This window comes from Barbus barbus (assembly GCF_936440315.1).
Source record: "Barbus barbus genome assembly, chromosome: 5".
Classification (NCBI taxonomy): Eukaryota; Metazoa; Chordata; class Actinopteri; order Cypriniformes; family Cyprinidae; genus Barbus; species Barbus barbus.
The window spans coordinates 4,954,737-4,972,019 of NC_136733.1; the positions used below are offsets into that span (position 1 = coordinate 4,954,737).

Consider the following 17,283-nt stretch of genomic DNA (forward strand, 5'->3'; position numbering starts at 1 on the left):
TCTACAGATTATAAACTACTGGTCTGATTGATTAACGAGAAAAGAGATCCATCCTCTTTTGTACAAACCAACATTCTCATTAAAATCCACAGTTATATGTACTTAGCATTTGTCAACCCACATTTCCTATTCGCTTTCATGTATTGCTTAAATATATACTTAATATTTCTTCCTCAAGAAAGATGACGCAAACAACAAACCTCATAAAAAAGTATGCTTTTTTAGATACCCTTTTTCATGATGCCAAGTAGACATGAAATACTTATATATATATATATATATAATATATGCTTTAATATTTAATGTACATTACATTGAATCATATATTTCGAATTTTTCATTTAAGTTCTGATTAAAAATGGAACATAAGGTTCATATACAGGTGTCCCCCAGTAACAAGCGTAATGTGTGTCTTTTATAATAAAGAAGCTTTTAGTCAAAATATATGTCCTGTCGGCAGCGAACAAGGCAACAACAAGAAGGCATCGGTTTGCATTTCTTTTGTTTTGGGTAATTTGCCAGCATATTCAAGAGATATGTAATTAAGTCTTTACGGCATAAATTGCAGGAAACCTGAAAATGTACTTAATGTGGTAACCCCTTCAATTATTTTTTCATTCCAAAATATAGATTAATTTTAAAATAAAAAATGTAAACCTTAAATTGACTGGTTTTATTCATGTCAAAAATATAATCTAATTTCATAATAAATGTAATTATTTTAAATCTTAAATGAACTAGTTTAATTCAGGGTAAAAAAAAAAATTAAACCTTACATTATTAATAATGGTCAAAAATGCAATTGAATTTAATAATGCATTAAATAATTCTATTTTATTCACATCAAAAATATAATTTAATTTAATAATAAATGTAATTATTTTAAACCTTAAATTATTTGGTTTCATTCAGGGTAAAAACAGCTGAATTTTAAGCCTTACATTGACTGATTTTAATAATGGTCAAAAATGCATTTGAATTTAATAATCCATTAAATAATTTTAAACCTTATAGATTAACTGATTTTATTCATGGTCAAAAATGTACTTTTAATTTAATAATAAATTAAATCTTAAACCTTACATGAACTGTTTTATTCATAGTCAGGAATTTAAAATAACTGGTTTAAGGTCAAAGAAAAGAAATTTCATTAAATATTAAACCATTTTTATTTTGTATTTAATTTATTTCTAAAGATGAATCTATTAAATCTTATTATAATAGGTTATACCAACAAAGGTATTTTTAAGGGTTAGGGCAAGTAGAAATAGATCCTTAAGGAAAGTTACCACTTTTACAGTGTGATAAATCTAAAACAAGGCCTTCAACACTGCTTTGCTTTTCTTGATTTTTTTTTTTTTTTTTTTTAACAAGCAGCTATTGTGAATAATTAATTCTGTTGGATCTGATTTACCAAGCACAAATAAAACTCTGGGGCAGACGGGGTTACCAGCCAATCCGTTAATGATATAATGAGAATTTCCTTATCAGGTATTTCTATTCTGGATGAGTTTTGAATAACAGCTATTCTCTGGTCAAAGATAATTTGCTATTTCAAGCGATAATATTTTGCTCGTGGCTCGGGAACATTATTAGCTTTCCCCGTTTCTATTAATGAATAAAGAATCGTGCTTGTATAATGGGGGAAACCTGTACATTGTTGTCCTGTGACTCCTCTTTGACGGTCACATGATCGTAGTGCTCGTGTGTGCACTGAGATGGGTGTTTCCATCCATTGCATATTTCATTTATACCTGGACATGGAAATATAAGATTTTCATGGTGCTGTAACTAACAGCTAAATCAATTCAGGCCCTGGGCAGAGTTGAAAACTAATGTTATACCCTGGAAAATGCCCTTCAACAGAATGACACACTTACAGCCTATACATATTCAAACCCTGACATTCATATTTGAAACATTATTCACACCTTAGATACTCCATTTCGCTATCATCATGTCAACCTGCACACAAACTATTATATTTCCCAGGAAAACACTGAACGATATCACAAATGGCACATTCATATGGACATACGAACAATATATTTTGAAACCGCAGTGAAACACTGACATACCCCAGTGTTTGCTCTCAGGTTATATTAATACACATATTCCTTACGACGAATAAACACATCATGATCATCCATTTAGGTTTTGCGATAAGCTTAAATGGACATCGATTTGGTTCGAAAACAACCATTAAATAATTTCCTGATATGTCAGAAAACAAATACTCTTTTTATAATGTGTCTCAATGTAATCATTTGGTATCAGTTCATGCCAGTCATGTCATTTCAATTAAAAAGCTCCTAATTATCAACTATACGTGATAACTACAGTGCAAATGTTCGCAAAATGTAACAGTGACAGTACATTTGCACCAATGAGCGTTGTTGATCGTTCAAATAGTTAGCCTGAAAATGCATAGTGTATTTCAGGTGAAAAGAAAATCATTTTGATACACATACTGTAAAACACTTAAAGAAATAGTTCACCCAAGAACAAAATTTGCTTGTTTAATCATCGGCACAGATTTGGAGTAATGTAGTATTACTTCGCTCATTAATGGATCCTCTGCAGTGAATGGGTGCCGTCAGAATGAGAGTCCAAACAGTTGATGAATACATCACAATAATCCACAAAAAAATCCACATGACTCCAGTCCATCCATTAATGTCTTGTGAAGTGAAATGCTTGTAAGAAACAAACCCCTAATTAAGGCCTTTTAACTTGAAAACTTTAATTTCAGGCCAAAATATGAGTTCATAATCCATGATTAACGCTTTTTTCAGGGGAAAAAATCCATCCCCTGTTGTCCTCTCACATCAAAATCAACTGACATGTTTGTTTTGATATGTTTTGGACTGTTTTCACTTATAAATGGTGCTGGATCTGTGCATGCTTCTCTCCTGATTCAGAAGAGATTTTTAAGAGAAGATAATAATGCAGATTATGGACTTGTATTTCAGCCAGAAGAAATGGTTAAAAACCTCCCGATGGATTTGTTTATTACAAACACGCAGGTTTTCGCTTCACAAGATATTAACTGATGGACTGGAGTCGTGTGGATTACTTGTGGAATATTGTGACGTTTTTATCAGCTCTCATTCTGACGGCACCCATTCACTGCAGAGGATTAATTGGTGAGCAAGTGATGAAATGCTAAATTAACTGGCCTGAAGGTGATCAAATTTTCATTTTTGGGTGATCTATTCCTTTAATACTCTACAGATATGTCACTAGTGGTATAGTATCACTTTTGGGTTGTTTCACGCCCCCTTTGGCCATATGGAGTACTACTACAATCATCTCAGGCATGTGCAACTGGTAAAAACCAACAATAGTTACTCGACAAACACAAGACTAACATTGCATGACATGAGCATGCCTTAAACAGCCCTTATTATCATGCAAAGGGATCAGTATACTGGATGTAAAAGATGTCAGAAACGGCCTCCACTGCATATCCAACTCTACGCATGTGTAAGACGGGTCTTTCTTCTGAAAATTTGTTTTGGGGTCTAATATATAGATGAATGGATGCACAGCTGAGCTCTACTGGTACATCCAGGCTATTGTAAATCCATGCATCGTCATGCATCGAAGAGTAGGATCCTCATTTGGAGATGTCCATGCGGCTAAACTCACCCAAAACATACTGAAGAGGGAGAGAGAGCGGTTGAAGGGGAAATTTTTTAAATCCTTTACAGCATAATCTTCTTCTTTCTCTCTTTTCTTGTACTTTTATCAGACCTTTTTGGGCAAGACACAGTATGTGTGCTTTTATATATCTGAGTGCATTACATTTGCTGTCAAATATGAATAATTCTCTCCAGTGGAAGCTGTAGCTCGTCTCAAAAATATTTCAGTCACAACATTTGGATTTCACGTTAATAAAATGAACTTTTCAGCTGCTTCAGTTTGTGTGCGCATGTTTGTTTTTTTTACCATTTTTATTACTGTTATATGTTGAATTGTGATTGGTCCATTCGGTTACTTCATACCACTGCGAAGCACCTGATTGGCTGCGATAAGCATGACACTGATGATGAAAGCGATCGCGAAGGCGCAGATCAGACTCTTCCGTACGCATGTTTGCTTCACCTGCTGGGTCGGACTTTCCGCTGAAGAAGCAGAGAGAAATATATGAGAAGATCAGGAGAAATATGGTCAATGTGGAATGAAATGAACAATGTGGGACATTTCAAAGTGTTTGAAAGATAGTATACATCACTGGATGCTTTGCAAAAAAGTTTTATAAATATGTAGGGCTGCAAGAAACCACATACTTGGGAGATCTTTTAGGTAAATTTCAAATGCCACCTTCTAAGATATTTTTGGACTAAATTAAGGGAGGCATCACAAATATCCTTCACATATAAGACCATCTCAGAATGTATTGCGACCAACTCCATGATAGCCCATGAAAGTTAGTGGATAGAATTGAGGGGAATGTGAATGAAAATGTACTGAAAAGTATTTATTTATTCCTGTGATGCAAAGCTGAATTTTCAGCATCATTACTGAAGTCTTCAGTGTCACATGATCCTTCAGAAATTATTCTCAATATGCCGATTTGCTGCTCAAGAAAATTTCTTGTTATTATCAATCTTGAAAACATCTGTTCTGCTTAAATTTTTTAAGAAACTACTTTTTTCAAGATCTTTGATAAATAGAAAGTTCAAAAAACAGCGTTTATTTGAAATAGAAATGTTTAATAACGTTGTCTTTACTGTCACTTTTTGGTTAATTTATTGTATCATTGCAATATAAAAATATTAATTTATTAAAGGAAAAATCATAGTAACTCCATGCATTTGAACAGTAGTTTATGTAGAACAAAATATTAAGATTTTGGGGGGTCTTCATCCACCAAAATCCTAATTTACCACCTCTATACACCTTACAAAATTAAACCTGATGATGAAATGCTTATTTTTACAGAGCAGTAATAATAATTCAACTCGTATTGTGCATTAAGACAAAAAAACAAAAAAAACATTCTTACTGTCAATGTCAACCTGGCAGTCCTCAGGATTTTCGATGTGATTCTCCTCTGTCATGATGATATTCTCGATGTCCTTCATAGTCAGGTGGTCACAGAAGGTGTCATATAAGAGTCTCTTCAGCTCTTCCACAGTCAGCTTCTGCATATCACACTAAAAACAGAGACCAAACTGTATTATTCCATTCTGAAATTCTCTATGCGATTCTTCAATTAGTCGAAATGCATAACATTAATGCAAAGCATTAAAGGTATACATTTTTATCAGTTCATGCATTCTTGCAACTTGATCAAAAAAAGTCAAAATGAAACAACACATGCAAACCATTTCATTTCTATAATGTCCCATTTCAGACTATAACATGATTTTGTCCTTTAGGAATTCATTGGATTATTAAAAGTGGACTGAAGGACAGATAAGTTATCTTTTCAGAAAGTTTCTTTCTTTTTTTGTTTAACAACATGCACTGAGGAATTTCTGGCCAGCAATGTTTTGTAAAAAGTAGACGGAGTTGATTTAGATTTCAGTGCACATTTATTCATAGCTCTGAACCCATAATTACACAGAGAGATGTTTAAGAGAGGGAGACCCCCGTAGCTATTTGGGGTCAAACGCGCTGCTAAAAAATGCACCAGCAGCGAGCTGCGATTAGAGAAACAAACCCTTTGGGGGAATCACCATATGGCCGTGCAAATGATATTCTGCTTGTCTCACTCGAAGACATGCAGCGGATGAGATTTATACAATGTATTAATAAATCTTGCTTAAAGTGATCATGTCATCATATATCTGAATTTAAATGTAGTCATATGTAAATTTGGAGGATAGGAGGTCCTGTATATGAATTAATTCCCATAAGGTGATTCATGTCTATTTGTTGGATTTCACAGAGAGCATTGAAAGTGTATCTAATCTGGTTTCTGTGCGATAGGGACAGACATAAGCAGCAGACTTTGTGCCTGTTGTCACTTGGAATAAGAGAGAAGTGGCTAATAATCACCTTCCAGAACACAGAGTCAAAATTGGTTCCGTTGAACTTGTCAGGCATCCCAGCAGCCGAGAGTTTGGGCCCCAGGAGAGTAACGAATTCCTCAAAATCCACCTGGCCGTCTCCTAAAAAAAGAGACCGTGAAGTATTAGATGCATTCTAGCACCACATCAAGTTCCAGCGTGTTGGCTCTGGAATATATAACGGGTACAAAAATGGACAGAAATGTGCTATTAACAACTGAGTAGAGAGTGCCTGCATCTGAATTGAATTTGCAGTGAGGTGTCAAGGTGATGAAGAATTGTAATTTAAATTTAATAAAGAATCAAAATAGGATGAAAAAAATCATATTGCTGTAAAGTCTTTTAATAATACATTTAATGTTTAACTATGAATGACCCATAAAACTAATCAAAAACTATGAAATAGAGTTTGTGAAAAGCTAATAATTAATTACATCCTAAAAAAAATCATACAATAATAATAATCATACAGTAATAATACAACACCTATGTTAACACTAATGTTAAATGTTTTATTAGTTTATCTGATTTTCATATGATTTAACCAACATCAGAGAATATTACTGAAACACTAACTTAACATTTCTGGTTGTAAAAAAAAAAAAGTAAATAAGTAATTATTTTAGGTAAAAATGAATTGACTGAGAAAAAAGTTTGGGAATCCTGGAAATAGAGTATGTCTAGAAATATTAGATAATATAAATTATTAATAACACCAACAGAAATTCTTATATGTATATACAGTATATATATATAAATCATATTTAATTTATTTATTAACAAACTGACTTTCATTTTGTGATTCTGTCAATATTAAAATGCTACTGCTGTTGTAACGAGTTTGGAGACGTATGTCTCATCAGTTAAAAAAATTCACATATCTGGGAGTAAATAGTTGTAATCAAGCAAAATAAATGCTTAATAATGATTTAATAACAATAATATAATTTATAACTAATAATTATAATATTAATTGATGACAATGATTATTATTTGGTTAGACTAATAGAACTGTTCTGTTTTATTCAGATTTTCTGAATTGCAATTCATAAATATTCAACAGTCTTAACTGCTTAATTCTTGAATTTTGCTAAATTCCTAAATTTTGCCAGAGTTTGCTGGTCATGGAATTTTACTAATTAGTCCATTGTTGGATTAGTTTGATTACTTGTTCTCCCTCTCTTTGCTAGCTTCAATATTTTTAGTGTCAGATTGAGTGTAACTTCATGGAGTGGGTTTTGTCGAGCTGAAAGACCCTCTCTGAGACGTTCTTTAAAGCCCCGCTGCAACAGCCATCAAAGCACCGCTTTCGCCTTCAATTAATTTCAAGACAATTACTGTCAAACTTCAAAACGCCTACTGTGAACAGTGTTCTCATAATTAGCCCATGCATAATCCTCATGTCTCCATGCATTGTGAGGAATATGATAGTTTGGAGCAATAAATGGTTACAGTTATTTAGCTTTTTTATTTGTTGAATATCTGTCAATGCAGTTGGCATCCCTACAGCGCCGAGAAATGCATATGATGGGTGTCTGGTGGGCTTCCTTAAAGGGATACTTCACCCCAAAACTGAAAATTGAAAACATTTATTGTTGCAAACTTATGACTTTCTATCTATGCAGAACACAAAAGACAATATTTTGAAATAAATCAATTGAGACATCTCTTCTTTTCTACTCCACAGAAAAAAAGAAAATCAAACAAGTCTGAACAACACAAACAATTTACCACATATTGACATTTTTGACATATCTCTTTAAGTAGCCTGCATTGTACAATATATATATAATTATTTTTATGTTAAAGACTGTAAACATGCTCTGCAAAAAAAAAAAAAAAACTGTAACTGGTTACCACTGAGTCTTCCTGATTTACACATAAAAAAAATAAAAAAAAAACATTATGTGAAATACTGTTAAAATTACAGTTTTTGGACGTTAAAAGGAACGTAATCTTACAATTTACAGTAAAAATTGTAAATTGCTATAGCCAGAATTCCCTGATCGACACTTCATCTTTTGTTTTTGTTTCTTATTTTTATTTTTTTTAGTTTATTTTATGTTGTTAAATTGTTACCATGGTGATGTTTTGAATTTGTATTTATATGACACTGTTCACCTTCTATATGAGTCAAAATCTGCTTAGGGGTGATAATGGAGCAACAGATTTAAAAGAAAAAAATCCACTGTTATGATCTACTTTTTCATGTGTTTAAATAAAAATATGTTTGTTATAAGAAACCAAGGGTGCCCAAACTTTTGAATGGGTTTATTTTAATAATTTCAGCTATTTTTTATTTATTTTTTTGTCTTGTGGACTAAATGTAAACTTCTTTTATCTAAAATATTTTACTTAGTACAGTACTGAGTAAAAAATAACATGCATTTTATGATATCTCTTATTTCATTAAAATTACTCACTCTGCAAGGGGTTCAAAAACTTTCAAGCAACACTGTATATATATATATATATATATACTGTGTGGTGTGGGTCTCTTTTTATTAACACCTGTGTATTTGTGATGGTTGTCTGTATATTTTAGTACATCAGTAGGCTGGTATATTAACATTTTATCAGTTAATGAAATATACATTTTTTACTCTTATTTTAAGTTAATTCCATAAAACATTCCGGTGACCACAGCTGCTGGCTTTTTCAACTGTAAATTTCACATATTTTTTTTCAGTACATCAGCTGATATCCTATGCTGAGAGCAACTATCTATTCTTGTTTTTTCAGCATGGCACTCCATTCACAGTCTTGTGTATGCGTCTCCTCACCATCCATGTCGAGTCTTTGAATGATGACCTCCAGCTCGACCTCATTGGGCATGTACCCTAGAGAACGCATGGCCATGCCGAGCTCTTGCTTTGAAATGAAGCCATTCCCATCTCGATCAAACACCTTAAACGCCTCCCGGATTTCTAAGAAAGAGAGAAACACACCGATCTGTTAGACACCACTTTATACATCCGATATTAAAACTATTATTCTGCAACATTGTTATAAGAGACAGATATTAAAATCATCACACCTAAGTGGCTCAAAGGAAAGGGGTCATTGCAGTATATTGATTTTTCGCACAATAATTCACTTTCAACTTCAGCAAAGTGCAGTCCTTCTTGACTTGATTGATTTAAAACAAAGGAACAAAATGATTTCCGTTGCATCCAAACAGGCTTGTTAAAAGACGTCAAAATTCCGCAATACATACGGTTGGTTGAGCCTACTTGTTTCACCATATATGCATTATACATCATCATTAAGTCATTTGCAATTTTCCACTTGTCACGCCATGATGCCATATTCATAATTATGAAATATGAGCCACTCTGGCTGCAAGATATTACTATAAATGCAGATAATATATTCAATACGGAGTGTGAACAGGAGTATTCGCTACTGTGCTTTGTTCACTGTGCTGTAGGTTTGATAAATGGCTATTTGGACATAGGGTCCAAACAAAAACAGCACATTAAATCTATCGCTCCCCTGAGTGAAGGAAATATGAGAAAAATACAAGAAATGATGGTACTGCGGGCCAAATAAGCCAACAGCAACAGATGGTGAAAGCAACTTTACTCTGCATTACGGTGGAAGTAAGCAGATTTCAAACGGAAGCGAAGTGTGGGCTCTAATTTGCTAATTTCAAAGCAAAACAATTTAGCTGCAAGCAACACATTTGGAGGCCGAAAAAAAAAAATGTTTTTAAGAAAAATAAGATGGTTCCAGGATGCCCTATCAACCAGATGAGGGAAAACTCAAACAGAATATTCAGAGTCATTAGCATTTGATTTTAATGATAATTAACAAGCTCATAATTCAAGAAGCTCAACAAGTAGAGCTCAAAACGTAAGTGTTCAAAACATATTAACAATTAGAGACAGGAATGAATAATTAACCATTCTGGTTCCAATAATGGTTATTTTAGTACTATAAGAAAAACAATTCAATTCAATTGCCAAAATTATTGTGAGATCATTTCGATAATAAATACATTTAAAATGAATTATGTATTTAAACAGATATTTAATAATTTATTAAAAGATAGAATAATACTACTAACAAAACTGTGTGTTTCTTTAACTATGTGTCATATGAACAACCAGTGAGGGTTAAAGAGTTAAAAACGAGTTTTTAAGCATCAACACAATAAAAGTATATTACAGTTTAGATTCTTTCATGCATTAGAATGTGTCCTATTTCATTTAAAAAAAAATTGTGATCAAAACAATTATGACTATCATAGATTTTTACTATGATTTATGGAAAACAATCCACTAAAATGTCATTCAGTGTAACAATAGTTCATATACCAAAAAATCTTGTCAGGTAATTAGAATCAATAGATGACTTTAAAAGACTCTCCGATCTTTGCCACTATCCTTCAAACCACTATGTTTTACCCATTTTTTCAGCAATACATTTATTTAAAATATAATCAAATCTGGTATGATCACTTATTTTTTATATATACATATATATTTTAGTAAGTACGGGACAGAATGAGTATATTTCATTTTTCATAAATATATCTGTTAAGCTGAATGACGATGGGACATTATTTCACCAATATTTTGACATTTTAGAAAGTGTGCCAAGAAAACATCCCCCACACCATTACACCACCACCACCAGCCAGCACAGTGGTAACAAGGCATGATGGATCCATGTTCTCATTCTGTTTACGCCAAATTCTGACTCTACCATCTGAATGTCTCAACAGAAATCGAGACTCATCAGACCAGGCAACATTTTTCCAGTCTTCAACCGTCCAATTTTGGTGAGCTCGTGCAAATTGTAGCCTCTTTTTCCTATTTGTAGTGGAGATGAGTGGTACCCGGTGGGGTCTTCTGCTGTTGTAGCCCATCCGCCTCAAGGTTGTGCGTGTTGTGGCTTCACAAATGCTTTGCTGCATACCTCGGTTGTAACGAGTGGTTATTTCAGTCAAAGTTGCTCTTCTATCAGCTTGAATCAGTCGGCCCATTCTCCTCTGACCTCTAGCATCAACAAGGCATTTTCGCCCACAGGACTGCCGCATACTGGATGTTTTTCCCTTTTCACACCATTCTTTGTAAACCCTAGAAATGGTTGTGCGTGAAAATCCCAGTAACTGAGCAGATTGTGAAATACTCAGACCGGCCCGTCTGGCACCAACAACCATGCCACGCTCAAAATTGCTTAAATCACCTTTCTTTCCCATTCTGACATTCAGTTTGGAGTTCAGGAGATTGTCTTTACCAGGACCACACCCCTAAATGCATTGAAGCAACTGCCATGTGATTGGTTGATTAGATTATTGCATTAATGAGAAATTGAACAGGTGTTCCTAATAATCCTTTAGGTGAGTGTATATATATATATATATATATATATGTCTATGGGTAGCTAGTTGTGATATAGCTGGGGACTACTTTCAGGCGCTGCGTAATATCATTGCGCCTGCTTCACCCACGGTACGGCAGCAAAGTTCCTTGATTATTACGCCGGAATGAGAGTATATTTCCTAGCCATATCGGCCTAGAAAATCGCAACTTTTCATTTTCCGTCAGTCTTAGTACACTATGTAACTACAGAAGAGTCAAATTTTAAATAGGAAAAATATCGACACTCTTTGGTCATTTTTGAGCAAGATGCAAACGGTCTAATCCGATTCAATGATCTATGCTAAGCTAAACTAAAAGTGCTACCGCCAGACCCGGAGATCGGCTGAATGGATTCAGAAATGGTAAAACTCAACTGTTTAATTCTTGGGGAGTTGTAAAATGAGCCTATTTCCCCCCCAAAAAAGTGGAGTGTTCACACCAAAATGAGACGTTCCATCTTTGACCCAACTGCACTGCGTTTGATTAAATAAAAATAACCAGTTGATAAGAGTTGTTCATTCACACCACTCTTATTATTTGTTGTTTGTTCTTCGATTTGCTTAAAATAACAGATTTATGATGTTAGAAGTGAGGCTTTTTTAAATTAACTGAACCAGTTACTGTACTTTGTTACAGCTACTGAGGATATCTAACACTGACATTTCTGAATGTCATCCAGCTCCATGCAGTATTTAAAGTAAAAAGTACTTTTACAAAAAATTAACAAATTAACAAAAAATTATTTACAAATGCATTAATGTAATGCACTAAAAACATGTACACCGAGCAGTAAATTAACTGAACTGTGACAAATAAAATAATAATAATAATAAACTATTAAAGAATTCATTTCAATGGTAATGGTAAAAAGTTAATAACTATTGTGCAGTAAGTGTATTAAAACACTGTAACATACAATTGATAGAAATTACAAGTTTGAATAATGTGACTGAACTTAGCACACCACAATAAATATAATTATTTATTATATTATATTTATTTATTATCAAGAACACAAAAAATAAAGCTTGAAGTCTTCAATCTGATAAATAATAATGTCTAATAGTGACTTACGGAGTACAGAAATAGACAACAGGCCTCTTGTCTCAACATATTCTGACTGACAGGCAGGTAATTACTGCTGTGCAAAGGTGATAATTTGAGACCTTTTAAGGGACCTCCATCATAGAATGACTCAACCCACATGTGATTGCAAGTATACATGACAAACAGAAAATTGACATTCACGTGTCCTACCAAATTTTGTATTAGCATTTGTTTCGACCGACTGATTCACTTTTAACCTTTAGCCTTCAATTTAATTTGAGAAATGAGGTGAGTATCCTTGGAATGTCATTATGTAAAGAATACATGACGCTGTGTAGGAGTTCTTTGGAATCGAGAATCAGGCCTCCGTCACAAACTCAGTTTATTAAAACACCATAATGATGTGTGAAATGTGGGGAAACTACCGAGGCTCTATAGTGGACTCAACCATGTTCATTGTGCAACAAAGTGTTTGGGAAACCCACCTCTGCCTGTTGCTAGGCAACTGCACAACTGTTCCAACCCACCATTGTAAGGGTTGTGATTAGACCATAGCCCTTCCAGCATGATAGCATAAAAACATCACAATAATCTAAAGGTTATCCACACCACTCCAGTCCATCAGTTAACGTCTGGTGAAACAAAGAGCTATGTTTGTAATAAACAAATACATTATTAAGGTGTCACTTTTGGCCAAATTACAAATCCATTATCCATAATAATGCTTCCTCCAGTGAAAAAGTCCATCCCATGTTGCCCATTTACATTTATTGATATGTTTTGGACTGTTTTCGTTTGTAAATGGTGCTTGATCTGTTCATATTTCTTATTCAGATGACTTTTTCACTGGAGAAAGCAATATTATGGATTATGGACTCCAATTATTTTAGTCAGAAGCAATAGTTTTAAGTTAAATGTCTTAATAATGGACGTGTTTATTACAAGCATGCAGCTTTTCACTTTACAAGATGTTCATTGATTTAAGGCATGTGATACTTGTGGATTTATTGTGATGTTTTTATCAGCTGCTTGGACTCTCATTCTGATGGCACCCATTCACTGAAGAGGATCCATTGCTGAGCAAGTGATTTAATGCTGCATTCTGACAAATAAACCTGTTCTGATAAAGAAACAAACTCATCTACATGTTGGATAGACTGATGGTGAGCAAATTAAATTTTTTTTGGTGGTAATTAAATTTCTGTTATAATTTACTCACCCTCATGTTGTTCCAAAATCTTTTATTTATTTTATTGCCAAACTAGTTGTTTGGAATTTGCTTGGTGAACTCATCAACAATGATAACATACATAAATACATACACATAAATCCAACTATAAATATCCTATCAATTATAAGGAGTGAAATGCAGTGAAAAAAGGCTTTTGACTTTCTTTTTAACTGGAAACACAAGAGTTTTCAAAAAATAAAAATAAATAAGCTCATTATTAAGAAAGATTGCCAACTTTAAGCTATCAATTTACTTCAAAAGAGCTAAGTTGTGGACTATTGTATGTTTTAATGCTGCTTTGCAACCTTTTTGGAAAAGGAAAAAGCATGGTTATGTTTTGCAGAAGAGAAAAAAAACATCCATAAGTAAATGAATGAAAAAATCATAATTTCTGTGCATGTTGAAAAGATGCATCAGTGACTCAATCAAATGACTAGGTTTCAAAATATTCATCATTCAACTCCATCAACCAGCTTGATTCGAACAGGTAATGTTTTATTTACTGTTTTGCTCAAAATCAACCACGAACCAATGTGCCTTGACCCACACCTGTGGTATAATTTACATAATTACAACTTTCAGCCCATTGCACATGCAATGTTCATAAATAGATTTTTTTTTTCTTCTTTAAAATAGCACGGAAGACATTTTTCTCCAAATTTAGTGGCATGAGGCAACAACAACAATACAAGAACTTGAGTGAACTCAAATCTCTTGTGAGGAACAGATAGCAATTCGATTAAGGGATTGCCACAGGTTTCCTTGGAGTGAAAAACACTTTGATTGGGGAAGTCCATGCCAGAGCAAAACGCCTTGCCAGATACTGTGCTGCTGGCAATGATTAGATTTGTTAGGAAACTCAGTTCTTTGCCAATTAAATTCTGAACTACCATATGTGTTTGTTTGTTTGTAAATGTTTTGGGGATTTTTTTTTTATTTGGGTCCTGGAGAAAACTCTACATTTATAGAGCTAAAGGAATATTTTTGGTTTAATACAAGTAAGCTCTATTGACAATATTTGTGGCACAACCCTGATTAAAACTAAATAATTTATAGAAAAAATTAACTGCTTTAATTTAAGTAGCAATACTTTGTGCGTGGAAAATAATAATGTCATACATAATGTTGTGTTGAAATTTCATTTGAAATTAAATTAATCATATTTCAATGTTTATTACCTGTTCTCTAGTGCTGCTAGTAAAGGCAATCCAATTTTTTTTATCTTATATGTATACTTTTTTTAATGGAGATTTATTTCAGATGCCAAAATTGTTTTTAATAGTTTAGTTTAACAATAACAACACCAATTAACACTAACATAATTTATATTCCCCTTCAACCACTTTCTTCTCATCTTAAACCACTTAAATTCATTGAAGACATCCTAAGAGATCTCCAAAAAAGGAAACTCTAAATGTGTCATTCTCTGATGTTGTTTACTTCTGAATATGTCTACTGACTTTATTGCAAAATATAAAATAAATAAAACAGTCATCCAATCCCTACACAGAACTAGTCAAAACACTGTTTTTCACTGAGGGGAATAGATGGATTATATATATATATATATATATATATATATATATATATATATATAGTCCTGGACAAAGTGTAACTATAGAACCGAGATGAATGAAGTTTTCTTCAAAGAGAGCTAATTAATCACTTTCCAGTGTTAACTTTCTCATTGTGAGCCTCTTATAGAGGGATTAAACTAACATAGTCATGACAGCCAGCTCAAATCGAAAGAGAGAGAGAGATATCATATCCATACTTCTCTTTCTGTTCTACAGTGACATAACGGATGTTGAGAGAAGAGCTGAACGCCCTCTCACGTGGAAATTTAATATTACAGATTAATTTTAGAAACCAAATATTCTTCCATATAATGTCTGCTGCTTAAATATCTGTTCATTAATGGTCTGCCATAACATCATTGCAATTTTGTTCCAAAATTATTTACAGAAAGTCTAAATCCTGTCAACATTTACTCACTTTTACATTATGTCATTCCATAAAGTTTATGAAGAATAGCAGAATGTACACTTCTCATTGTCATAGCATAGTTTCAGTAAATGTGGACGTCATATGCACCAAATTCATATATCATTTTTGGTATTTTTAGAGTTTGACGCTGTGCGAACATTCTGCATACAATTTTCATTTTTTCAAACAGGTTTAAAAATGACATGTTCATGATGTTCTGATTCAATGATTGTAGAATGAAATCGTGACATCACGCTACCAACAAATCACAAAGTGTTCCAATCTCATTCTGCTATCGTCTTTAAATACCTTTTGCTGTCCCTTTGTTGTCTTGGGATTTTTACTGATATTGAACCTCTGTTTAATCCCTCTGCAACTTCCCTTTAAAAGTCCTGGGAGCTTGAAAGGGCTCGCAGGATCTCTATCATCTGAAGGCAGGGTGCTTCTAAAACACACGGAGGCCCTGTTTGATGTATGAAGGTGCAGTTGCACTTCAAAGCTGTAATGTGTTCTCACAGTTCTCATACTGAGATGCTATTGAAAGAGAAAGACATGAAAGTGCATGTGTGGGGTTAAAGAACTGTCAAGCCTTCAACACAAACCGCTCTCTTTCTCTCAAACACACTTGCAAACAAATTATGCAAGGAAACCTTGAATATAATACATTATGTATGCAATGGCTCACTCATTAGTTTTTCATTTAAAGTTACTCATCTATTATGAATAGACAGACAGACAGACTACAGTGACCCAGTAGTGCACAACACAACAAATTCTCCAAAACACAAGGAAATCGACACAGCACAATGCATAGGACTAATCAGTGGTGTGGGTTTGTTTCCATTGTGTCGCAGCTTGTTTCCATTGTGTGGTGCTAATTTCGTTGTGTTGCGGCTTGTTTCCGTTGTGTTGCGGCTTGTTTCCATTGTGTGGTGCTAATTTCGTTGTGTTGCGGCTTGTTTCCGTTGTGTTGTGGCTTGTTTCCATTGTGTGGTACTAATTTGTTGGGTTGCTGCTTGTTTCTACTGTGTTGCGCTTGTTTCTGTTGTGCTAATTTTGTTGTGTTGCGGCTTGTTTCCATTGTGTTGTGCTAATTTGTTGGCTTGCGGCTTGTTTCTACTGTGTTGCGCTTGTTTCTGTTGTGCTAATTTTGTTGTGTTGCGGCTTGTTTCCATTGTGTTGTGCTAATTTGTTGGCTTGCGGCTTGTTTCTACTGTGTTGCGCTTGTTTCTGTTGTGCTAATTTTGTTGTGTTGCGGCTTGTTTCCATTGTGTTGTGCTAATTTGTTGGCTTGCGGCTTGTTTCTATTGTGTTGCGCTTGTTTCTGTTGTGCTAATTTTGTTGTGTTGCGGCTTGTTTCCATTGTGTTGTGCTAATTTTGTTGTGTTGCGGCTTGTTTCCATTGTGTTGTGCTAATTTCGTTGTGTTGTGTCTTTTTTCCATTGTGTTGTGCTAATTTTATGTTGTGGCTTGTTTCTTTTGTGTTGTGACTTGCTTATGTTGTGTTGTTACTTGTTTCCATTGTGTTGTGCTAATTTTGTCGTCTTGCGGCTTGTTTCCGTTGTGTTGTGCTAATTTTATGTTGTGGTTTGTTTCTTTTGTGTTGTGACTTGCTTCTGTTGTGTTGTTA

At 33.9% G+C, this 17,283-nt stretch overlaps 1 protein-coding gene across 1 annotated transcript in view; it reads right to left on the reverse strand.

Moving 5' to 3' along the window:
- Positions 1-3,996: 3,996 nt before the first annotated feature.
- LOC306869725 (calcium-binding protein 7-like) overlaps positions 3,997-17,283 on the reverse strand; it is a gene marked incomplete at both ends in the record, with an annotated part of 31,281 nt that continues 17,994 nt past the window's right edge. Inside the window, 4 exons of the mRNA XM_079416611.1 lie at positions 3,997-4,127; positions 5,012-5,162; positions 6,010-6,122; positions 8,804-8,947. Of these exons, the coding sequence (XP_079272737.1) occupies positions 3,997-4,127; positions 5,012-5,162; positions 6,010-6,122; positions 8,804-8,947 (539 nt within the window). The remainder of the gene's footprint in view (positions 4,128-5,011; positions 5,163-6,009; positions 6,123-8,803; positions 8,948-17,283) is intronic.